General features: G+C 47.8%; 1 protein-coding gene across 3 annotated transcripts in view; it reads left to right on the forward strand.

Annotated features, from left to right (window-relative positions):
• Positions 1–26,130, forward strand: part of FRMD4A (FERM domain containing 4A) — a 287,505-nt gene that overhangs the window by 176,766 nt on the left and 84,609 nt on the right. For all 3 annotated transcript variants that reach the window (XM_025202284.1, XM_014519241.2, XM_025202285.1), the window contains exon 5: positions 21,255–21,339. In XM_025202284.1, coding sequence (XP_025058069.1) covers positions 21,255–21,339 — 85 coding nt within the window. The remainder of the gene's footprint in view (positions 1–21,254; positions 21,340–26,130) is intronic.

Raw genomic sequence — 26,130 nt, forward strand, 5'->3', positions numbered from 1 at the left:
TGATTAAGAGTATGAGTCCAGAGAAGACCTGATATGCCTTCAGATTGTAGGTTACTCTACAAGTGATATTTTAGATCCGTAGTATGAGAGAGGGGCCCAAATCTAAAATCCGTTACATAAAACTATTGACATCATGGGCAACTGGTGCCTCCTGAGTCTGGGGGGGCACCAGATCACTGATTGAGGGGGGTCCCCCAGTGGCCGATCTCAGACAAGGAGGGGGAGGTGGTCCCTCACCAGCCGATCGCCGAGCCAGTGATTTCGTGGCTGGAGCTTCCAGGGGATACAAAGCCGATCTCAGGGGGTGCACCCTACATGTCGTCAATGATTGGCACCTTTCTCTAAAGGTGCTTTACCTAAACACATGGTGACTTAATAACAAGCTCATTAAAAAAGCGGAGCAGTATTCAGTAGTAGTGGTCCAAACACAATTGTCAAGCATGTTTTTGTAGAGTCAAGTTCAGAAGCCTTTACTTAGGCAAAAATCTGACTAAAGACAATGATAATTTTCCTGAAAAAAACTAATAACTGACTTCGGAAAATGAGCAGCAGTTTACTGTAAAACCACTGTATACATTTTATTTTAGGGGCAGGTAACCAACCGTAAGTATTACCATACAGATCATCTAAAAATGCTAATTTGTCTTGTTGCAGTATATGGCAATCAAGAAACCAGTCTACCATGGATAAAGAGGTATCTCTAGAGCTATGCATCAGTACAGCAGTTCACTAAATGAATGACTGGTGTTTCTATAGTTGTGATTCATCTGGGAAAGGTCAGAGTTCAGTTACCAAGGAAGGGGAAGTTGAAATACATGCCGACCAGTGAGTTGTGCTTTCACCCATGGTTGTAATGAGTATCCTAGTACATCAGGCTGAAACATGAAACATAATGGGATGCCAGGTGCTTTGAGAACTAGTAATGGGTTTTACTTACCTCTGGTTCTCTTGTGTGATAGGCCTGGGGCAAGTTGGCAACGCTCTCGCAGCACGTAACAGGTGCCCATCACAACACTGATCTGGGCCAAAAGAAAAGGAGAGGCAGTGGGGTATTCTCCTGCCAGCTGAAAAGGCCTTGTGTGGGTATTACCCAGTAGTCTGAGCTGATGTCTTCTGGTTTTGTTTCTGAAACTGAAGCAAGCCCTGATAATGGGGACGTGAAGATTCTTGTAGCTGGGACACTTGTCTTGCCTTCCTCGGGTAGCAAATGTGCACTGGCTGACATGACCTCCTCCTGCTAACACCTAGAGGTTTAGCTCGGGTTGTTTGGATCTCAGTTCTCTCCCCACAGGCTGCAACATGAAGACCTTCTCACTATGAGGGTGGTTATCCATTGGACTAGGTTGTGGGATCTCCATCCCTGGAAATTTTCAAGAGGAGGTTAGGCAGACACTTGGCTGGGACGATTGCGTCAGGGATGATCCTGCCTTCAGCACAGGGCTAGACTAAATGACATCATGATGTCCCTTCCAGCCCTCTTTTCCTAATAAAGAGACATCTGGGGCATCTTTTGTTGGCTTCTGCAGAGGTGTTGCTGTTGTGGCACATGTCACATATTGTTTGTCATTAGTGACACAGTTTTCATAGAAGACTGAGTGGATGCATGTGGCTCCATCTGCTGTATTACCTGCACTTGAATTCAACAAAGCCTGAATGAACATGAGTATCGAGGGATATCAATACCAATCATTCACAGCACCAGTTGTTCATTATAGAGGACTCTGTTTTCTGTACCAATATTTAAGGATTGTGCATTTACTTCTCTTGTATTTTTAAATGTATAATTCACCCAGGCTGTTAAAGACCCAAATCTTTAGGCGAGAGTAGGGAGATGGTAATTAAGGGGGAAGGGAAAGCTGAGGAAGAAATGTTTTTCTCTTTCATGTGACTATCAAATTTTATTCATCCTTAAAATGCCTGCAGCAGTCTGGTGAGTAAAGTGACCACCAAAGAAATGGTTCAGATTGCTCCATATTTATTTTTAAAAGAAAGAAACTTCGGGGGGGGGGCATTGGGGGTGGGGAGGAAATGGAGGAATCTCCAAAACAAAATGTAAAGGTCTCTTTCAAAGATAAATTTTCCTCCTTGTATTTGATTCTCTTGGATAATGCTACAGCCACCTTGCTACACGCTCCCGTAGAGCACAGCATTGCTCTGGATCTGGTGCCCAGTGTTCCCATGTCATGTGCCATCACCTCCTTACAGTGCCCTTCTGCTGTCTGCATGGGACAGACGGGGCAATCCCTGCGTGTAAGAATGAATGAACACCCACGAACACTCAACCAGAAGCAGGGGCAGGCCTGTGACAAAACGCTTCATCCTCCCTGGACATCCCGCAGAGCGGCTGTTCTCATATGACAACAAAACCACAAAAAACAAACTTAAATTGTGGAGCAAGAAATCATCCGCAGACTGGATTGTGTTAAGTACGGTCTAAGCCAAGACTATGATTTTTTATCCCATTACCTGGATTAGTTTATATAAGCCCTATGTCCCTCAGTGGGTTAACTGCTTTGATTTTCTCTCTCCTACCCACCCTGCCTCTCCCAACAGTGCCCCCTTTATTCCTTCCCCCTTCCCTATGTATTCTAATTACTGCTTTCTATTTAGCAACTTTGCTTTCTGCACCTGATGAAGTAAACCCTCTGCTTGCAAAAGCTGATGCTGTACATCGCTGATTTTGTTGCAGATCTACCCTGTTTTCCGCTTATGCTCTTGTCCATTACAGGACCAAAAATCTCCCTGCCCCTCTTTCAAAATCAGGGCTATCCTGCAGGTTTATTGAGCAATATTTGTTTACAAGGCGCAGTTCCACCCTTGCACACTTAGGCAATTCCCACTAAAGCTGCTTCACCTGTCTGTATTAGATTTTTATGCAGTACTCATCTGGAAGGTTTCTGATGGAAAGTACACAAATGTCTGAGGGCAGAATTGGTTGAGCAGATGTGAACTGTTCCACAGCTGCTATTGTGCAATATAATTTTATGATACTATCTGTTAATATCCCTTTATATGCGTACTATCCCATCAGAGCCGCATATGAGAGACAGAGAGAGAGGTGCCCTGGAGCAGAGAAAGGGGGAGTGATGCACTGTCCTATCAGCCATCAGCTCTCATCTGAGCATCAGCATCCAGCCTCCCTTTCTTTTTTCAAAAAATGTATGTAGGGATTGATGTAAATATTTTTTTAAAACCCCATGAGATCCATTCTCTGCACCATTCAAGTAAAACAGATAAGCTTGAGAGGCAGGACAATGTCCAGTGGAGGGAGTGATGGAGGTGATAAAGGAGGAGGGAGGGGAAGGGTGCTTGCAGAAGTAGATTTCAGGGAGGTATTTGAAAGCTGAAGCTTGGCGAATGAGTACAGGAAGACTGTACCCAACGTGGGGGCAGCGTGATAGAAGCCATGCAGCCACGTGTGGAGACCCAGGCGGCCATAAGGTCAAAGGCTTAGGAAGGGAGCAGGAAGCAAGACGGAGCCACTGAGTTGGTGATGTCAGCAATACAGGGAGAACAGGTGAGGCATTAGTATTTTGGCCCAGCCTGGAGGGCCAGAGAAGAAGGCAAAGTTGGGTAACACAGTTTCAGGGTAAAAGATGAACATGGCACAGATGAATTAGCCTCTAAACAGCACTGTTTGTCTTAATTTTCAGTAAATTCTTAGCTTTAAACAACAACCTTGGTGTTGTGCGGGTTCAGCAATCTCTTTGCAGGGAATATGCGAACAGAGAGTAGACAGGGTGGAACTGATTCATTTGCCTTTGGGAAATTTGTTACAATTTTCTCAATTTACATGTACAAACACATTGTTTTTTCCAGTCCAGCTCCTTTCTGGTGAGTATTCCCATTCCCGTACCTTCACCAGTACAGCTAGTTTGCTGCAGAACTAATCTCACTAAGTCAAAATACTGGTCTCGTGGAATGAGCTGTTGCTTCAGGTGAGGAGGTAGTGTCCTGGATGCTGTGAAAGACTCTTGAACACTATGAGAGCTGTATTCCTCGAAGAACTACACTCCCCCAAAAGAAGCATAGTTGGCCATTATGAATCCTTCAAATGAAGCTTGTGATGCCCATTGATTATTACTGGATGGGCTACAGGTGAGCATGGGAGACGGGGCTCTTGACTCACTGCACATAGCAAGCAAGACCCATTGCTGGGTTACTCTGGCTGCTGTAGAACAAAAGGGCCTCAAGTGGTAGCAGCAGTGAAATCTAAGATGCATGGTGTTACTGTGCACATTACCAGGAACATCTACATGTTCACTGGACTTGCTTAAGCAAGTACCAAATGACTGCGCAGTAACCACAGTTAGTGTGCAGTCCCGGCGCTGCATGGGTCATTTCCAACACTACAGTGCAGGAGCGTCAGCATCACTGTTCATGCCCACCGATGCTACAGCAACATAGCGTCTTGGGTAGATGTGCCCACCTTGTACTAACTTAGCTCTATCTACAGTGAAGGTTTGCCCCAGTTCTGGCCATGTGTGGCCACTAGTGGGTTACACCTGAGATTCCTGTGTTTCACTGGGGTTGGATCCAAGAACTACAGATACATTACATTTGCAGCTGCCCATTAAAGCTGTGCGAAATAGCACCATTTTGTTTTGACTTCCATTTGGCCGTTTCGACAGAGCAGTGTTTCATTTCGAGTTTTGTTTCAAAACCACTGTTCTGTTCTGTTTTGTTTTGTTGAAACGGTTTCAACGCTATTTCAACATTTCACCCATAGGCTATAATGGGGAAGCATGAAACTGCCTGTAACTTTGTCATTTCCTGCCTGATTTGGATGGATCTTGCAGGGATGGTAGCTCTTTCTGAGGCCATGAAGCCTGCCACGTTTCAAGGAGATTGGTACAGGGGTTTCTGGGAAACTGCACCTCAAACTGTTCAGAGCAAAACTTGTGTCACTTGTAAGCATGAAGGCACAGAGAAAGCTCAGTTCAAACAATGCTTTTTATGCTGTTTTTTTGTTCCTCCCCCAGAGCACAGGGATTGGAAGGGGCCTCAGGAGAGGATCACAGTCACTGGCCAGCTACAAAGTCAATATGAGAGCAGTCCTTCCCCCCTCCTCCCCCTCCCTCTCCTTACTTTCTGGTTCCCTGCAAGCAGGCTCAGCTTCGAAACTCGAAACATTTCAAAACTTTCAAAATGTTTCGACTGCCCTTGTTTCGTTTTGAGGCTGTTTCGAAGCCTTTTGTTTCATTTTGATTTCGCTGTTTCGAGCTTGAAACAAATTGAAACAGCGTCAAAACGAAATAGCCAGCGAAATTTCGCGCAGCCCTACTGCCCATACAGGAGAGCCAGTGAGGACCAGCAATGTGAATAAGACTTACATAGGGACCCAAAGACATGTTTGGAAACAGCATATTGGAAAGCTTAAGAGAAACAGAAATCGGTGAGTGAGGCTTGTTCCACAGATTCACAGAAGTTTAGGGCTGGAAGGGAACTTGTGAGATCATTGGGTCCAGCCCCCCTGCTCTGGGCAGGAAAGGTGAAATTGAGACGTGCATACATCAGTCGCACATCCTGCAGAAGTCCCCAGAACAGGTAACAGTCAAATAGTATGCAGCGGCCACCCTGTCTTCACTTCTTTCCAGGTCTCCTGATATCTCCTGCCCTTCTCTGTCTGCTGTATCACAGGGTGACCTGTGCATCAGCTGTGCCTGCCTGAACACTTCCTTCCCTACAGAGTTACAGAGTGCACACACTGATGGGCTCCTCACCCTTGACACCTTCTATCAGTTAGCATTAACATCTCTTACTGCTTTGGAAAAAAGTGAGTAAGACGGGGCAGGAACTTTGCAGTGATCAGTGCTTTGCTGCTTCCAAAGACCCTCAAGCAATTTACCTGCTCTGCACATGTGTGCAGTTCATTATGTCACTTGTTCACTACTGCGTGACTGATTTTATTACTAGGACTTCTTAAATACCGATCGCTTTAAGCACTTATGCCAAGCTTTTTCACTCTCGGGCCTCTGACTCCGTGTACCTCCTGCTTGCATCGGAGCACTGCTGTTTCCATTAATGACTACACAGTGATGTCACTGTATAGCTTTTCTCCTTAGCATAGATAGCTATATAAGGGCTGTGATTTTCATTGGTGCCCCTTACACTGGTTTCAAGTAGAGGTTACTTCTTCCAGTGTTAATGCAGCTTTGTCTGTCTACACTAGGGATTTGTATCGGTAACTGGTTACTAGTACCTGAAATTAGTAGTCAAAGTTCCAGTGTGCATGATGCTGTAAGCTACTTTAGTTTTTTCCGTCCTCTTCTCAATCCATGTTTAAAGCGATATTCCACTATTAGAAAAGAACCATTATGAAAAAGCATCTAGGAGCAGCTGTCACTCTAACCAAAAGTGGAGCCAAGATGCTAATGAATGTATTGTCCTTTGGGCTAAATGGACCTACCACCTTGTTACTGAAGTGTGCTACCACCTCCAGGCTGGCCAGAGGATGTATAAGAGACATGGTTTCATGGGATTCTCAATCCTCATCCGTGCTAGAGTCACTTATGCAGCAGTCACAACCCGTCACTGTTACGTGTGTCATTCACATCTACTCGGTTTCACAGGTGTTTGAGGAATTAGACTAAGGGGCGGTGTTGACAGCAGCTTGCTGGGGCACAGTTCTGTGTCTATAACCACACTAAATTAACCAGAGCAAGTTATTTGTCTCGTGCATAATGGCATATGTTTATCCATCTACGCTTTTTACTGCATGAGAGAATGAGGTTTAATGTTCAGATGCATTCTGATTGCCAGCCCAGCTTTATTGATGGCAACATACCTGGAACTGATTGTCTTTATGCAGTGCAGTGTGGTTTCGTGGTGAGAACATGGCACTGGGCTGGGAAGAGTGGGGTTGGCTTCTGAATCCATTTCTGGACCAGGCTGTAAGAGTGAAAGAAAAAGAAGCAGGAACTGAGACTAGCAGGAGAGCAGACAGTTGAGTGTCATTCCCACTGCCTTGCTCCTTCTTCCCTCACAGGCACATCTCTGCCTGCCTCAGCCACATTGTCATGGGTCAGAAAAACAGGGTCAGCCAGTCAGTCTCACAGCCCAGAGGCAGTGCTTTTAACGCATTTAAACTGAAGCTTGTGGGATGTGCTTAGAGTGCAATATACCCTAGTAGCCTCACATAAGACTGGGGGGCCATTATACAAGGTGCTGTACCTTCTAGGAATAGGCAGTTCCTGCCCCAAACCACTTACAGTCTAGCATAAAGACCAGGGCTGAGTACAGATGATCAAAAAGCCTTAGGCTGAATCGATTCAATCTAGGCAGCTTCCTCTAAGCTGCATAGGTTGAACCGATAACCAACTGAACAGACATTCAGTTTTCAATTGGGAAAGGCCGGGGGAGGTCTGCACTGCCAGGCCAGGAGGCAGGGGGTGCTACAGCACATCTCCCAGCCTGCTGGCCATTGCCAGCTTGGGTGGCCATTCATCCGGTTTTATAGAGGACAGTCTGGTTTTCTGGTCCTCTGTCTTCTATTGATATGAAACCGGGCGCCTTTATGTCCTTTATTTTTCACTGCTCGGTCCCTCCCCCCCTCTGCTGCCGACACCACTGCAGCCGCCTGCAGAAGCTCCCCGCTCAGCCCGGTCCCACCGCCAACACCACCGTGTCTGCCTGCGGGAGCTCACCACTCACCGCCGCCACACACCCACCACCAACACTGCCGCCGCTGCCTACAGGAACTCACCGTGCTCCCCCAGCCTTGGGTGCCACGTGACAATCATGGTGGTGGGGACAGTTGCGCTAAATGCAACTGTCCTCTATTCTTGAGGTACCTCAATTGCCAGCCCAGCCAAATATCTCCAGCCCCTGATGCCCCCCACCCACAGGGGGTTAAAGAGCCCCCTGCCTGGGTGCTGGCTCACCTTGGGGGAGCCTCCCCCTCAGGTGGTATTCCCCCAGCCTGGGTTCGCCAGCCCAGGCAGCCCTGGGGAGACATGGGGAATTCCCCCCACCCCCTTCCCAGCCCCTGATTGCTTCAGCCGCTGCCACAGAAGGGATGCAACCCAGCATGGGGGTACTGGGGAGCCCCTGCCTTGTGGGGGGGGGGCTTCCCCACCACCCCAACCCAGGGTCCCCAGCCCAGGGCAGCCCCAGGGACCTGAGGAGAATTTGGACAGGCAGCGAGGGCAGGTGAGAGTGCTGGTGCCCCCCCTGAGAGCACCGGCCAGGGAGTGGGGGCGCCAGGAGAAGCGATCCCTGTGGTCCCCCGCTGGCATTTCTGGGTTGGTGCGACACTTCCAAGTCAGTGCAGTCAACCGCGGCTCCCCCCGCCCCCCTTCACTGACTGGCTGCAGGGTGATCGGCCATCCCCCCCCAGTCGCTGACTGGCCACTGGGGGGGCAAGTGCCCCCCTGACTCAGGAAGCACCTGTTGCCTATGCAACCAGGTTTATCTTCAACTGGTTTTGGTCATTTTGAAAGGGGTTTCTGTGCACTGAACTTATGTTCTGTTACAGGTTTAAACCAGTTTCCAATCACTTAAACCAGTTCATGTGTAACTTCTGTCCCTAGACAGGGAGGGTGTGTCATGGATCCCTAGAGGTCCATTCACCCACTGGGGATATGACACACGTTCACCTCCCTATTCTGACAGTCACCCTGTGCCAGGAGCTGTCAGGCCACTCCTCCTGCCTGCCTCTCTGCCTTGGTTGTTGTAAGGGGGTACGCTTTGCTGCCCCGGGGCCTGTGGGGACTCACCAAGGGGATTCCCAGCCTCATCTGTGCAGCCAGTTTCTGCTGAGGTAGGAGGCACCAGAGACTGGACCCTCTCCCCATATTCATCCTGTGCAACACCCCCACAGGTAGGAAGCTGCATAAATTGTAGCAAAAGTAAGAGCATTATTAAACCTGTGCTCATGACCAAGTCCCACCCAGCTGCCCCACACAGATTTCTCCCGCACTGACTTGCCCCATCCACAAATGCTGGCTGAGCTTTGCTATAAAGCAGATATCTTTTTACAGCTGGGTGTTAAACCTGTTTCTTTGGCCTGTGCTTGCTCTGGGAAAGGCCCCACACTCACTCTGCTGAACACACTGCCTGGCTAGCCACAAAGCATAAATACAGTCACTCAGACTTTGTTTGCATCTCGCTGAAAGAAAAGACTCCCTACAGACAATTTATTGCTGCCCTCCCAGAGCGGCCCCATGCTTTATCCACCATGGGGAAAGGGTAATAAATTGCCTGTGGGAAGGCTTCGCTCCTCAGAGTCTCTTTAAAGGTATGAGAAACTTCTATCCAGCCAGAAGATTTACTTGTGCAAGGACTGACCTTTGAGCAAAGGAGCTAATGGAGCTTTTGCTGCTTACCACACGCATCCCTGTGCTGAGCCATCCATTACACACACATCTTAAAAGCAGTTTCACTCTGGAGCCCCATAACATCATTTCTGGTTTTTGCTTAACTGGAATACATTTATAGAAGCGAGCTGTGTTCAGAGAAAGGCATAAATAGTTTTTCCTTCTTCCTTTCAATTAAGTCACCCAGGGAGAGAAAGGAGAGGGAGGGAATAGTAATGTAATAGAGTAAAAAATAGTAATTCCGGTGCTTTCGGCCCCATTTGGAAACCTCAGGCCCTGGCAGTACTGTCAGCTCTCATGTTGTGACACTGTTAGATAATGTAATTGCAGGCACTATGCAAAAAGTAAGGATTTTTGGCAGGTTGGCAGGATAAGAATTAAACCTAATTTTGTCCAACCAATGATACTTAAGCAGATGGTTAAGCAGAAACACTTTGAGTCAGTGAAAGGCAGGCAGATCTCATCTCCATTCTCTACATCTATAGTGTAATCGCACCCTAACCGAGTGGATGTAAAATGCTATCAGCAGCGTAAGTGGAGACGTCTGATCTGGGAGCATTGTACAGATCCAGACATCCTGATCCTTAGAGCAGTCCTATCAGAAACCAGTTACCTCCAATGCAGTGCAGGATGGGCTAGTGGATGGCACTGGTTACCAAAACACCTGGTTTCTAGTCTTGCCTGTTGTTGACTCATTGGGTCTGATTCATCCTTGTCTTGCAACAAGTTAGATTCTGTATTCTGCTTTATGGCAATTCTACTTGGCTACAGTAGGAGCAAGCCACTGGAGAGCGGGGAGCAGTGTAACCTCAACTGTCCCTGTCCCTACTGAAAGAAAGGGCAGATCTCCCTGACTTGAGTGGAACTAGGATTTCACCCAAAATGTCTGTTCAGGTTGCCCATCTGTGAAACAGCATCAAAAGGGTTTTCTGAGGCTTAACTGACTAATGTTTCTAAAGTGCCTGGAGCTCCTCAGATGAACGGTGCTCTACCAGTACAAAGCAGTACTGGAATGACGTACAGGCCACCCACTCGGTTACCTGGTGCAGCTGAGTGATTGCTTTTGGTGGAAAACCTAAGACCACCCAGCTTGGAAAGCAAGCAGCCAGTTTGAGCTTGAGGCCACATTAGGGAATTCCCCTTCTGGACCTCCTTTCCCATTCAGATGTTGTAAACTGGCTGCTGGAGAGGAGATGGGGACGGTGGTTATTTGCACTAGGTCTGCCTCGCTCCTCTGCTGAATCAGCTCGGTCAATCCTGTCTTCCACCAGGGAGCTCTGAGAAACAGCACGAACTCCAGCACCCGGTGTGCGTTACCCGATTGCTTTCCTCTACCGAAGGAGGGCTGTGGAGGAAGAGTTTCATACTGAACCTTGCTGTGTTTCCCCAAGCAGAGCTGGAAAGGTGCTGGCTGCAAGGTAGCAGCTCCTGAAGAGCTGGGACTTGATGAGGCACGGCAGGGACAGCTCTGCTTTCCAGAACCCGCCAAGCTGCTTTTGCTGCTCCATTGTTTTCAGCAGATGACGCTGGAGGTCTGTGCCCAGAAGAGCTTAGGTGAAGAGGACTCACGCTAAAGTCAGCCTGTTTGAGATCTGGCCTCAATGCTGTGGAGGAATGAACTCCTGAATCTTCCCCAGATCTTTCCTTCTCTGGAACAGCTGCTTTAATCATGGAGCCTTTAGCTAGCACTTTCCATCCCCCTGAAAACTACTGCCCTTTAAGGAGACGGTCATTCACCAGCCTACAGGAGGTTTTATGGAGGAACATTTGGCTAGAAGCTTTCCTGTCCTTGCACCACTGGGTGCTGGGAAGAACCATGCACTTGTCCCCACCCCACCTGTCACAGACACCTGCCCCTTCCTCCCATCCCTGCCTCATCCTGGAGTGGTTGTAGATCCACTAGCCGCTCCCCAGGCCCAGTGGATGGCTGTCGGGCAGGTGGCTCCACTGAGGTGGCTGAACCTCATACCACCTGCATGGTGAGGTTCATTCAGAGCTTGCTATAAAGCCAGTAAGAGCCTTTCTGCTGAAGTCCTTTGGCTTCCTTACAAAGACCCCCTTCAGGTTGCAGGTCAGAAGCGTGCGTGGGCCTAAATAAGAGGGTCAGTTGGCTAGTTGGGGAAACTGAGGCACAAAGCTTAACAGGCCTTCCCAAGTCACACTTTTTATCATTAGCAGAGATGGGACCTGAACATCCTAGTTGCCAGCATCGCTGCTTCCACTACAGGTCCATCATTTTCAAAGCCCTGATAAAAGCACATTGATGGATGCACCGTGGCTTGATCTCTCACTGCAGGAGAAGAAGGTGGGAGAAGATATAAGCCAGGGCTTCCGAAGATGAGATCACCTTCAGCGTGAAAACCCAAATTTTGCGGCTGCCCAGTGATGAGATGAAAGCTGACACAGCTCCCTCTCTCCAAGTGAGGGCTCCTACATGCCAGTACCAAATTGCCAGTCATTAGCTTTGATTGCTGGTATTTGAGAGCAGAATGAGACCGGCTTCACGCAGAGGCGGAGGGACAACCCAGCTTCTCCAGCCTTAGGGGGAGGGAGGCGCTGGTGACCACACTGATGTGCAGGGATCTGCTACCGGGGCAGGTAGGAGAGGCTCCTCCTGCCTCAGCCTGTCCTGCGAGTTCCCAGCTGATTGCTTTGCAGAGCTTTTCTGTTTTCATCTCCCTCCTGAGGCCCGCTGCATGCTTCAAATGTCAGCGTTTAAAGTGTGCATCCCCAAACATTAACACACAGGGCTTGAACATGAAAGCAGCTCAGCGGTTGGAGCTGTCTAGGCTAATCATTTACCATGAGCACTGGATGTAACGGCGGCTGCGTTGGAGTCCATTAGAGGCACGTGCATATCATGTTTTATCTTTTTCAGAGAGCAAACGGGTCTCCCATCTTTCAAATCATCCATAGAAGTTTTCATTGACGTGGTGGGGAGAATGATAGGCCAGATCCAGAGCTCGCCAAAGCACCTGAGCATCTTGCTCCATTCAGACGCTGAGTCCAGTTTAGCCATAGGATCATAGGAAAGTAGGACTGGAAGTAGTTACTTTGTTGATCTAATAGTTAAATTAATAGCATGAGACTCTGCTTCTTTGGGAGCTTCATTCTGCCTCCTTTTAAGAGCAGAAAGGCTCAGACTTCGAGGCCCTCTCTTGCCTTTGTCCAGTGCTTTCCATCCTGGGAGTGGAAAGTACTTTGTGGAAAGGACTGGTTGAAAATGAGGGAAATAAATAGCAGGAACATGCAGGAACTAGACCTCTTTGTTTGGGTTGAAAATGTTCCCAAAAGTTGGTTTTCATTCAGTTATGCTAATTCATGTCAATGGTGAGGGGGAAACGCTGTGTCTCAGGTTGTTTGTCTTTCTCACAGGTTAGAAATAGTGTATCAGGGTGGAGGGGGTCTTCCCACACCACAGCACTGTCATAGTGGGGGGCCCCTTGCTACAACTGATTTCCAAACTCCCAGCCCTTGCAGTGGATGGACAGCTCTGCTGGAGGCTGGAATTCATCCCCAGCCTCTCCCGCACAAACTTTTAAGTTTATCAGCTGCAGCCCCCTGGGTCAGCCACAAACATCTGCAGTCCTTCTCCCCCGTGCCTCATTCCCTTAGTCACTGACCAGGGGCCACCTCCTTTTGGAGCAATGACTGATCCTTATGTATAGCCAGGTTCACCAGAGCCACCTGCTTCCACTGATCTTGGGCTTATCCCAAACCCCCAACTTGAGCTCATGCTGTTGTGACCCATCCATTCACCACTACCACCTCTGTCCCTGGAGAGCAGGCAGTCAGGATGGGGCTCCCTGCCATCTCCCTGCCCAGTCGGAGCTCTCTGAAGATCCTGCACACTCGTGACCCTGCCAGGGAGGGCACTGGGGCCAGATCCTCTATCATGGTGGCCCGCTAATCTGGGGGAGATCTTGCTTTGCCGTGAAATGAAGAAAGTTGGACTCTTTCTTTAAACTGTCAAGAGAGTTCCCAGATCTCTTGTGAACTGTCTTGGAAAAGCTAAAATGTTGTGGCAAACAAGGAAACATTTGAGTCTGACCATTTTGTTAACAAAACCTTTTGACTAGCTAGATTCCTATGCATGAGCTAAGCTTCACAGGCATCAGGAGAAGCAAAGAAGTGTTATGAAGTCCCTGATACTATGGTAGGCTACAAAATCACATGTAAAGCTTGTTCAACAAGCTTTAGTTAAAGCGCCCCCATCGCCATTTTTCAGTGTGCGGATGCTGATACATGTGACACTCCAGGCTTTTAAATTAGAGCAGCTCTCAGACCTTCCTCCACCTCCCGGAGCATGTGCATAAAAGAGCCTAGAACCTGTTACTGGTAGTTTGCCAAATCCAGCCCAAGCTGGTAGCGGTCCAGCAACTGTTTGCTGGATTTGGTTTCCATTGGACATCCCTTTGCATCACAAAATCCATCTCTGCATTTGGCATTCATTGGCCTTTTCTTTGGTAAAGAGATGAAAGCGTTGGTGGCCATGGAAGCTGATCTGTCTCCCCCCCTGCAGGTTTTCCATAGTTTGGACATGGAAAATTATTCCCTTCTTGCCTTCACTTCCCCTACTTCTCAGAAAAATAACTTTAGCTACCAAGCACTTTTCACTGGTGCTAAATTCACACATGTGGGGCTGGGTTTTTATGCAAGGCCAACCAAAGGATCAGCTGAATAATTGGGTAAAATGGAGGGTAGAGGCAAGGACTGTCTCAGGAGACCCTCAGCACCTGGCAGGACCTGACATCTCAGCGATGAAATGATGGAAAAGGCTGTCAGGGAGCTATTCAGAGACGTTAGGCACACGTCTCCTTCGGGAAGTCAGTGGGAGTTAGGCACCCAACTGCCGGTGCCATCTTGGAATAGCTTTCCCCGACTCTCCGCTGAGCTAAATCCGCGTCACTCCAGCTAAATCCAGACACTGTCCTGATTTCCACCAGCTGAGGGGGTGGAATTTGTAGTAAAGCTTCTCACAGTCACTGCTGCAGAAATTTGGCCACTGGAAATAGGAGCCTTGCCTTTTGTTGCTGCCTGGCTTTGCTGTTTAAGACTGGGGTGCCAGCTAACTACCACTGGATATGGTGCACGATCTGATCAGTGCAGGGCACATAACCTCAGCTGAAAGGCTTATGCGCTGGTGAAATTTTAAACAGTTGAGGCGCAGCAGCTTCAAAAACCTTCCAGGATATGTAATACAGCGTTCATTATTATCTTCCTCGCGCTGAGAGGTGGCAGTCAAGATAGGCTCTTTGTGTTCATTACACAGCATAATATTCACTGGTCCATTTAATTAATGCTTAGAAAATGGACTCAATGAATTATAAGTGACTGGGGATGGAAAGAGACAGTAGCAGGAGTGTCATCTTCTAGCTCTTTTTTTTACCAGGGATTTTAAATTTAAAAAAATATACATCCACCAGTCCCTTTTGGGTAGCTCACAGCTCTTCCTGCGAGAGAGAAGGAGTGAAACTCTCCTTGTGACATTTGCTGGCCAGAAAAAAAATACTGGAAGGGGCTTCCAGATGCAGTTTTATTTATTGTTTGTACTGAGTAGCATGGAGAGTACCAACTAAGACAGGGCCCCCTTTGTGCCAGGTACCTCGCAGACACGCTGTATTCCCTGTATCCTGTGCCTCAATCAGAAGTTATGGGCATGATACAGGAACAACTGGGTGTGGGTCCTCCAGCCTGATTAGACCAGTGTTTTCCCAACCTTTTTAACCTCAAGGCACCTCTTTATAACTTTTTGGAATTTAATGTCACCCCAGCTGAGAAGCAGGAGCTAGACTCTAGCTAGTACCAAGTTAGGGCAGCGAGGGCAGGACCTCACCCTGCTGTGCCCAGCTTTTTCCATTGCCCCTTCCCTACCCCTTGGTCTGTACCTGAGGGGGCAAGTGCGGTCCCAACTGCTGTGGCTGCTCCTCTGGGGACTTGCATGCTGGCAACTGGAGCCACATGTGCTTGTGTCCACTCTGGCCAGCCCCAGGAGCATGGGAGGATTGGGAGGGATGAGCTGGGCTGAAAAGTGCGGTCCATATCCACCCAGCCAGCCACACGTGGCAAAGTGTGCTGCTGGGAGCATGGAGGTTGCTGGGGGGCAGAGGAGCAGGGCATCTGGCAGGAGAAGTAGTCATCACTTACTTTGTAGGATAAGGGTTGAGCACCACAGTACCTCAGTTAGGAATCACTGGACTAGATGATTGGAAAGGCTACTTCTGACTGTAAAGTTGGCAAGCTTTTGAACATGCAGCAAGTTAAAGGGATTGCAATATAAATAGACAAGACCAACAAAGCAGGGGTGATGGGGGAGGAGGGGAGAAGTATTATCCACCCAGTTTTACAGACAGGGGCCAGAAATGCAGACTGGTTAAGTGACTTGGTCAAGGTCATGTGGAAAACTTGTGGCAGAGTCTCTGATCTCCGTAACCCTGATCTCCAATCTCAGATCACTTCCTTAGCCAGAGAACCACACCCTCTGCCTGCTTAGTCAGGGCCATCTGATCATGGTAAAGCACATTTTCCATCAGTGTGTTTTGCAGAAGTCAATCATAGGAAGAGACGCCTTCCCCGCCTCACCCCCCCTTCCTTCAGTGCGAGATCTGAATTCCAAGGAGTAGGCTGCATTTCAGATTTTCTGTGTATGCCACAGAGCAAATCCCATCAGAGCTCTCTCTGCAGATCTATTTTCTTTTCAATAAGAACAGCAATTTCCTGCTGCACATGTACTGTATTTGTCTAGGTGTGCTGGGGGGGAGGGACCTCCATCCCCTCCCCAGCATGCACTCTACTCTGCCGGCCCCTCGGGAATTGGGTTCTCTTTGTGAATTTCAAGTACCATGTGCAAGCTCTCGGCTAAGCGGGGACTCGGCTTTTCAGACAGCAAAGGGATTGCACGGGCCTGGGTAGAAAGCCTTAAGAAGCATCGTGGTGGCTTTAACAAATGCAAGACTGCCCCCGTGTGTCATTAGACAGAATCGTGTTTGTGCAGGCGCCACAACGAGAAGGACCTTTGCTAACTGGCTGTACTGTAAACGCCACCTGGCATATGAAAATCAAGCTGTTACCCAGATTACAGGTAAACTTGCAGGTTGGCTGCTGATAAAAGGGGCAGAAACAGATCTACAGTCTGACCTTTGAGCTGCTTGCACTTCAAAAAAAAACACAAGCATGTACCCCAAAGTCTATCTGGCTACCCGTGACAACATAATGTAGATTCTCACCAGTACCAGCTGGGCAGACTCAAGAGGTGGGAAGAGCATGGCATGCAGGTTGGCAGCAAGTCTTCTTGAATTTGCTGAGTTCTCCAAATTTGCCTCCAGTCTATACCCCATATTTATAGATGGCTGGTTGTAATATTAGAATCATAGAAGCATAGAAAATAAGGGCTGGAAGGGACCTTGGGAGGTCATCTAGTCCAACACCCTGCTCAAAGCAGGACCATCCACAACTAGGTCATTCCAGCCAGGGCTTTGTCTAGCTGGGTCTTAAAAACCTCCAAGGATGGAGAGTCCACAGTCTGTCTGGGTAACCTGTTCCAGTGCTGTACTACCCTCCTACTGAGAAAATTCATCCTAATATCTAATCTAAACTTCCCTTGCTGCAACTTGAGATCATTGCTCTTTGTTCTGTCATCTGTCACCGCTGAGAACAGTTTACCTCCATCCTCTTTCGAACCTCGCTTCAGGTAGTTGAAGGCTGCTATTAGGTCCCCTCTCAGTCTTCTGTTCTGTAGACTAAATAAGCCCAGTTCCCTCAGCCTCTCCTCACAAGTCATGTGTCCCAGCCCCAAACCATTTTCACTGCCCTCCCCTGGACATTCTCCAGTTTGACCACATCCTTTCTGTAGTGGGGGGCCCAAAACTGGACACAGTACTCGAGATGTGACTTCACCAGTGCTAAATAGAGGGGCATAATCACTTCCATTGACATGCTGGCAACACTCCTACCAGTGCAGCCCAGTATGCCGTTAGCCTTCTTGGTAGCAAGGGCACACCGCAGAGTCATATTCACCTTATTGCCCACTGTAACCTCCAGGTCCTTTTCTGCAAAGCTGCTGCCCAGCCAGTCAGCCCCCAGCCTGTACTGGTGCATGGGATTGATCCATCCTAAGTGCAGGACTTTGAACTTATCCTTGTTGAACCACATGAGATTTCCTTCTGCCCAGTTCTTCAATTTGTCTAGGTCACTCTGAATCCCAGCCCTACCCTCCAGCATATCTACTACTCCCCCCAGATTGGTGCCATCTGCAGACCTGCTGAGGGTGCACTCTATGCCATCTTCCAGGTTGTTGATGAAGATATTGAACAAAACCACCCTGGGACTGACCCCGGGTACTCCACTTGATACCAGCTGCCAACTAGACATCAAGCCATTGATTACTACCTTCTAAGCCCGATGCTCCAGCCAGTTCTCTATCCACCTTACAGTCCATTCATCCATCCCATATATCCTTAGCTTGCCTATGAGAATACTGTGGGAGACCATATCAAAAGCCTTGCTAAAATCAAGGTATACCACATCCCCTGGTCTCTCCACATCCACAGAGCCCTTCATCTCATCATAGAAAGCAATCAGATTGGTCAGGCATGACTTGCCCCTGGTGAATCCAGGCTAATTGTTCCTAGTAATCACCTTCTCCTTCTTGCTTAGATCCTTGAGGATCTGCTCCATGACTTTTCCAGGGACTGAGGTGAGGCTGACTGGTCTGTAGTTCCCTGGATCCTCCTTTTTCCCTTTCTTAAATATGGGTACTATGTTTGCCCTTTTCTAATCATCCGGGACCTCTCCTAATCACCATGAGTTTTCAGAGATGATGGCCAGTGCTCTGTAATCACATCAGCCAACTCCCTTGGTGCCCTCAGGTGTATCCCATCTGGCCCCATGGACTTGTACCTGTCCAGCTTTTCTAAATGGTCCCTATCCTGTTCTTTCACTGCTGTTGGCTCCCCAAACTGTACGGCCAGATGCAGTAGTCTGGGAGCTGACCTTGCCTGTGAAGGCTTGAGGTGAAAAAGGCATTGAGCACTTCACCTTTTTCTGCATCCTCTGTCACAAGGTTGCCTCTCCTGTTCAGTAAGAGACCCAGACTTTCCCTGATCTTCCTCTTGGTACTGACATACTTATAGAAACCCTTCTTGTTCCCCTTCACATCCCTTGCTAGCTGCTACTCCAAATGTACTTTGGCCTTCCTGATTTCATCCCTGTATGCTTGAGTGATACTCTTATACTCCTCTCTAGTTGTTTGTCCAAGTTGCCACTTCCTGTATGCTTCCTTTTTGTGTTTTAGCTCATTGAAGAGTTCCCTGCTAAGCCAAGCTGGTCTTCTGCCATACTTGCTAGTCTTCCTGCACATCGGGATGGTTTGTTCCTGCACTCTCAGTAAGGCTTCTTTAAATACAGCCAGCTCTCCTGGACTCCTCTCCCCCTCAGACTAGCTTCCCAGGGGATCCTGCCCATGAGTGAGTCAAAGACTGCTTTCCTGAAGTCCAAGGTCCTTACTCTGCTGCTCTCCATCCTTCCTTTCCTCAGGATCCTAAAGTCAATCATCTCATGGGCACTGCTGCCCAACCACTACCACATTCCCCACCAAGTCTTCCCTGTTTGTGAGCAGCAGGTGAAGAAGAGCGTGCCCCTAATTGGGTGCTCCAGCATTTGCACTGGGAAGTTGTCCCCAACACTTTACAAAAACTTCCTGGATTATAATAAATGATGTCTAATTGGTTTTATTTAAATTTCTTTGTTTCACTGAAACTTTTAGAACTGGCCTGGACCAGTTTGCTGGTGGACGTGAAAGGTGTCAACTAGTTGAGATTTATGGTTCTGTGAAAATCACACTTTTGGAGGGCAGGATTCTTATCTCATTCCCTCATCATTGCAGGATACTGCTTGTCACATCTGCAAAGGTTTACTCTACGATCACTCAGAAACAGGCTTCAGGACCTTCTGCTTAGCCGCACTACTGCAGCTTGGTCTAGGTCCCTTGAAAATGGCCAGGGCTGGCAATAAAGCCATCTCTTCTCTTGTCCTCAGCCCAACGCCAGTAATGACAGTCAGGCAGTTAGAAATTAGCTGCCTCTGTTGCAAGAGATGTTCTCTCCCCGTTTCTTTATCTGCTATTGCAATGGCTTTTCAGAAGAAACAGTAGCAGAAGTACCTCCACTTTTGTCCATGAGTTCAGCAGAAAGGATGCCAGATCCATGCATTTAAAATGACATCTTTTCTTTTCTTTACAAAGTGCCCTTTTTGGACACAAGAACTGGAGCTGAACAGTGTTCTTTGGTGAATAAATTATGTGATGAAAACCACAGTTTTGGAGGAAACCATGTGCAAATACAAGTAAAATCAAGCAAATAATTGAGGCTGGAAAAAATAAAAGGAAAAGTTTTGTGTGACCGACCGAAATTGAAATGGCTTGGTCTTTTTCATTTTGCCAGGGGGAAAAAACATACCGGGTTGACTGAAAAAAACTATTTGGTGCCTGGCCAGTGTAATAACTAATCAGTCTAATAACTACTTCTGTTCTAAAAAGAGTTTATTTGACTAGGCAATTTTGAAGGGCCTTCAGAAGAGTCAGGATTTTGTTGGTACTGTGTGTGCTGTAGAGGTGCTGGGATCCTTAGTCAAGGTCAGAGCCCAGTACATAGAAGTCCCAGTCCAGATCAAAGGGGCTCTTTGCAAACACAGACAAAGCCTGGGCCTTTGCCCCTAAAGATCTTACCACTATTGCCCCAGCCTAGCAAATGGCTTGTCCCTGGGCAGATTCTTTTGTTTGTAAGAGCCGTTCTTTGCTTTTCCCAGACCCAGACGCAGGCTCAGTCAAGCCAGGACTTAAGGCTTCACTGCAGCTGGACAAGGACTGAATTATCTCTTTTTCTTTTAGTTCCTGATACAGAGAGCACTTCACTGGCACCTTCCATGTTATAATTGCCTCTTACGACGTATGTTAGTATTGTAGTTCAGGCAGAGACCTATCTACCACCGAGCTGCAGCTTCAAAATCAGCCTGAAGCAAAGTGGACAGGAGTGCAATTCTGTTTTTTTTTCTTTCCTTTCAATGGAAATACAAAATGTCATTTCATTATTGTTTGAACCCAGGTGATTCTCTCTTACTGTTGGAATTGTAAATGCACAGAAGGTACGAGTATATGTTTGCATGTGTGTGTAATTTCATAAATACAATGAAATAATAACAACAATCAGCTTTCGACTTTGGTGGGATCTTGCTCTCATTGTTCTAGTGCTTTTTTATCATGCAGCAAATGAAAAGCCAGATCATGTGTCTGCTCAATTCAGTGGCAAAGCTGCTGTGCATTAGGTAGTAAAGGAGTAGGACTCTAAAGCACTGGAGAATAGAAGTCTATTTATGCAAATAAAAAGAGGAATGTGAAATCCATTTGCACAGAGTAATTTTTTTGTAATATATTCATATACATTTGAAGTAATAAACAAGTGCCAAAGCATTGTGGGTATTTTTAATAATAAGGATTTGGCTAAACATCTTTCTGTGGTATAGTCAGGAGTCATTTCACCCTCCAGTCAAATGCAGCCGCCTGCGGGTTCCTTAATGGCAATCAGCAATGCTACAGCACAGCTTTGGGCAGAGAGTGAAAGAGAGGTGCCCCATGTGACTGGGATGTCAGGGGAAGTTTACAGACAGAGACATGGAAACAAAGCAAATCATCTTCTTGATAATCCTTTCAGCATGGTCAGGATATATGCTGAATCCTGTTGAATGATTGCGTCTTAAAGGACATGCGGGCAGAACCACAATATTATAACAAGTAAACAAAAGAGCTTTATTTTTCTTACAATCTGCCTGTCTCCATTGGTTATACCTTTCATGGAAGCAGTGTCTAAATAAAGTGTGGTCTTTCTTTTGCTTTCCTTTGAAACCTTCTTATGTGGCTCATCTGTCTTTTCCTTTCCTTTCCAGGTTCTACATTGAAAGCATCTCTTATCTAAAAGATAATGCCACCATCGAGCTGTTTTTCCTGAATGCAAAGTCCTGCATCTACAAGGTAAGGGCCCCTTTGACTTGAAGATTGGATTAAGGGGGTGAAAAAAAAAAGTTTGGCTCCTTCACCTGGATCAGAGATTCTCAGTCTACCCCCAGTTCGAGGGTGCTGCAGTTGGCTGGCTGCTTGCATGGCCCCAAGCAAGGGTTGTCAGCTAAAATAAATATCTGTAGCAAGTCTAATCAAATGAAGGAAGCTATTCATGTCATGGTGGGGGCCTGTACCTCAATTGTGCTATATAAATGCATCAGTGTACAAACACCAGGGAGGCAGAAGACCTATTTAAGTTAAAAGGACAATGTTGGTTCAAGGACTAATGGATATAAATTGGCCTTGAATGCTTTTAGACTGGAACAGCATTTATATACGTGCTCCAGAAGTGAGTGGGGAGGGGGGAAGCTTAATTAGAATGGCTCTGAGAGCCCTTCTAATTAACATGCCTGGAGTGTCTTGTGTATCAGCATCCCCCGTGCTTAAAAATAGTGGCAGGGGCACTTTATCTAAAGCTCATCAAATGAGCTTTAGATAAAGTACCCCCACTGCCATTTTTAGGTGCAGGGACACTGATACACGAGATGCTGGAGGCTGCTGTAGTGCAGTATTTGCCATGCTCCAGCAGACTCGTTTAATTGAGTCTGCTCTGATGTGCTGGAATTACAGCGTGTCAGAGCAGCCTCATTGCTCGTGTATAGGTGCCTGAAATGTCTGATCATCATGGAGGCTGTGGAACAGCCTTTGTGGAGGAGCATCAGGAGCAAAAAACGTAACTATTTCTAAGATGGAGTTTGTTTGGTAAGTCATGAATAGGTTTGTAGGACTTGATCGGTTGCCTGCAGAAATAAGAGATGGAACACCATGGTCCAGGAGTTCCCTTCCTGTCCCTACAAACAACCGTCCATCATTGTCCCCAGCTCTTCACAAAGTTTGTTCTTTTCAGTTTGGTCCATCCATTGCTATATCTGCCCTAAAACAGAAGCTGAAGGATTGATTCTCCTGTTGCTTATGGGGAAGCAATTAGAAATAAGTCCTGGAGTCCTAGAGAAGTAAGGCTAGAAGGGACCTCCAGAGGTCATCTAGTCCAGCCCCCTGAATGAGACAAGATCATCCCTATACAAACCATCCTATACAAATCCATTATCTAACCTATTAGCAAAACTACAGAGTCAACCCTGACACCACCACAAGCCATAACACCCTAACCTACCACAAGTAAAGAAGGAGGACCACCATGACCAACGTCCTTTGAAATCAGTGTCATAACACCAGCGTGAGAAAAGACTCATGCTTTGAGGTCCCAGTAACAGAAAAGTCCCTCAGAGGGGGCAGTGGGTCAATGGTGCATCTCTCCTGCTTGGCTGGCATTTGTCTGTCCTGGCCACTGTCTTCCCTGTGAGCTGCCTGTCCCACAGTGCCCTGACACAGATGTGAGAGGGTGAGCATCTCAAAATGCTCTATGCAGATGAATTAGCTCTGAGGAGACAACAGTTATATTCAATATACAGACAGGAACTGGGGTACAGAGGGAGTGAGTGGCTTGCCCAAGGCTTCACAGGATACCTGTGGCAGACCAGATCTACCACATTTTCCTCGGTGCAGGCCATCAGATATGGACAGTGTTTGTAATCTCTGCTCATACACTGACTTTTTTCTGTAGCTCTGGCCAAGCTGTTTAGACCCAGGTCCCATATGGAATTTAGGTGCCTAACTCCTAGTGAAGTCCACTGGCATTAGGCACTTGACTTTAAAGATATGGGACTTCCCTCCTAACATCAATAAAACAGGGATGAGACCTGCCCTCCATCTCATCAAGCTTGTTATTACAGCACAGTCATAGCAGTTGCCTCTGAGTGCCTCTTAAGAGGATATCCTGCCTCCAATGCCTCTGTCTTTGAAGTGCTTTGCTGATGCTGCTGTTTCAGTTACAGGGCAGGGGGCTATGTAAATCCAAACAAAAAAAATGAACCAAGAGACCATATTTTTAAAGTCCTTCCATCCAGGAGACATTTCCACTCCCTCAACAACCTCCCAACTTTTCCTCTCCAGCTTCTTCATTCCCCCCTTTCATTTTTTAACCACATTTGAGTGTTTAGGGCTGAACCTAACAGCTTGCTTTCCACAGACCCCCCAAGATCCCACCTGGAAAGTAAATGAAATCAAAGCACAAAGCTGACAGGAGGGGGCTTGTGACTTCCAAAAAAGTGTCCATCATCTAGTGTTTTAGAAAGCAAGGCCTTTGTTCATTTACAGAATAAAAATGTGGAATCACTGCAAATCAGTTGCTTGCAAATGCAAGGGACTGGGTCAATGGCCAGGAGCTCTTTTCTTGTCCTATGTTCCCAGATAACTGGCTTCAGGTAGTGAGAGGGATAGATCAGCAGAGGGCACCCTTGTCACTGAACTGAACATCAGGACCTGTTTCCCAAGCTGTTACCTGGGGTGGCGGAGAGATAAACCCCTCCTTTGGGCCAGTGCACAGGGCAACTTGTTTGTGCCAAAAGCTCCTCTGGCCTGTGGCCTTCTGAGAAACACCAGCCTGTTGTCACGAGTTACCTTAAACAAAAGTGTCCCCTGGGCAGAGCTCTCCATAGCTCTGAGTACAGACGTGTTCACCCATCGTAAGTGCTGCTGAGGGGAGTGACAATTGTTTTGCCCTGTCTATACTTGCAAGTCACCATGCAATAGAAACAGGAGTGGGGGAGACTCCAGGATCAGGTTCGAGTCATCTGAGATGTTAACCCAGAGCCCCAGTGTAATACATCCTGGCAGAAGGCTGGATCCCTGAGCCTACAGATTCCCAGGGATCTGTGCAGACCTTGGGGGATCAAGATCATCCATGCCCAGACCCTTTTCCTCCATGCGGCCCCTGGAATTCTTGCACACGCGCTCACCCCGGGACCCGCTGCAGCTGGGCTGCCTTGGGACCTCTCTCTGGACCTGCCAAGCCCTGCTGCAAACCCCTCTGCCAGGTGGGCCCTGGTGGGTGGTTCTAGTCTGGGAATCCAACAGAGGCTTCTTGCAGCTGGAAAACTGGGTGTCCACCCCAGCACTTCCCTGGCAAAGTGGCTCCTAGTGACTCACCTCCCATCTGTCAGTGAGGAAGCAGCAGGCGAGTGGGATTATGACTGATTCACAAACAAGTGCATTGTGCTTGTCCCAGCAAGCAATTTGCTCAGTAAGCGATATCAGCCAGCACCAAGATGTTCTGAAGCTCCAGGCCTCGCCCTGCTCCGGCGTCTCAGCCATGCACAATCAGAGCACTGTTCTTCCTTGTCTCCTGGCTTCAGCAGGGATAAGGCACAGGCAAGGACACCGTTGAACCTGGTCCAGCAGTGTCTTTGCCCAGCTCTGCTCTACAGCAAGGTTGCCATTACAAACACTTACTCAGCCCACTGCTTGACTTTGGGAATGCTGCCAGGAAAAGCTGAAGCCGCTGTTCTTTTTTTGGAGGAGGCTTTAATAAAAGAAAGTGGGAAAAAAAAAAAGAATCAGAAAAGCTGGGTTGGCCTATTTTCGTCTGGCCTCTCCTGCAAACATTACTTTGCACAATCCAATGCGCTGTCATCCTGATACAAAAATAGCCCAGTCAGATTCGGACTCTCCCACTCAGGTCCTGCCTAGTCTCACTTCTTGCCTCCATCAGGGCTTGCTTGGTTTTAACGTATGCACTGCACTTGCGAGCTGCAGCCCAGAAAGCCAGGTGCTCTGTTTAAATGTAGGAGAGGGGAGGACAGTACAAAGGATCTGCCAATATGCCGTGGAAGGATCTCTCCACAGCAAAAGAGGGGCCAGTGACGAAGCTTAGAGAGTGCGTGGCCCCACACTGCAGTGGGTTTTGCTGGGGTGGGGGTCAGCCTGGTAAGAACTGAACTGGGACCCCCAGCAGACTGCACTTTCCCACTCGGTCTCTGCATGGAGTTCCCATCGGCTTATTCCCCCGCAGCTACCATGCAGCTATACTTCGCTGGACAAGGGCCCAACCATACTCCTCCCAGAGACAGCATGGTTGGGTATAAGTAGGAAGGGCCCATGAGCTCTCTGGAAAGCACTCATCTGTATGTGATCAAGTCAAAAGTCTACCGCTGTCATTAAGGCACAGCAGGCTCTATAGCCGATGGCACACAAAGGAGTGATGTGGCCAGCAGTAGGTCTGGCCACCATTGACTCCTAGTCTGCATGACCAGCCACTCACAGCTGCTTCAGCTGGAGACACGAGGGTAAAGAGAGGCCCCAGTCATGCTTTTGGGACCATAACAAGACTCCTCGACTGTTCTGTCATCATGCCACAGGTGCATGTGCAGTGGTCCTATATAAATAATGCATGATAACAGTAAACTCCTATTGGTCAAAGGTCTTTACTTAGCCTGAAGGCTTTCTTAGTCATCCAGCCATCACCACTGATAGCCCTTGGAAAACGGGTGCTATGGAAAGCATGCGTCTTTTCTTTATGGTTCTCGAAAGCGGGGTGGGAGATATGGGTACTCTCCCCCTTCTGCATTAGCTGCACCTTTGGTGGCTGTAGGAGAGAACATACATCGTTGAGAGCTAGTTGGGCTCCCAGACACCACAGGTCTCCTTGCCTTCTCTCAAGGCTCTCCTGCTTCCCTTCCTGTGAGGTGCAGATGTCATCATCTGGCACTTTCTTTGTATTGATTTAACTTGCACCCTAATTGTGGTCCCCTGATACGTGTCATTCCCCCAGTACCCATGCGTCATTAGCAGACTCGGCCCAATTAAATTAGGTGGTTAAGCAACAGCTGAGCACAGGGAAAATGAGGGAAGCTTCTGTATTGCAGC

This window comes from Alligator sinensis, unplaced genomic scaffold (genome assembly GCF_000455745.1).
Source record: "Alligator sinensis unplaced genomic scaffold, ASM45574v1 scaffold1216_1, whole genome shotgun sequence".
NCBI lineage: Eukaryota > Metazoa > Chordata > Crocodylia > Alligatoridae > Alligator > Alligator sinensis.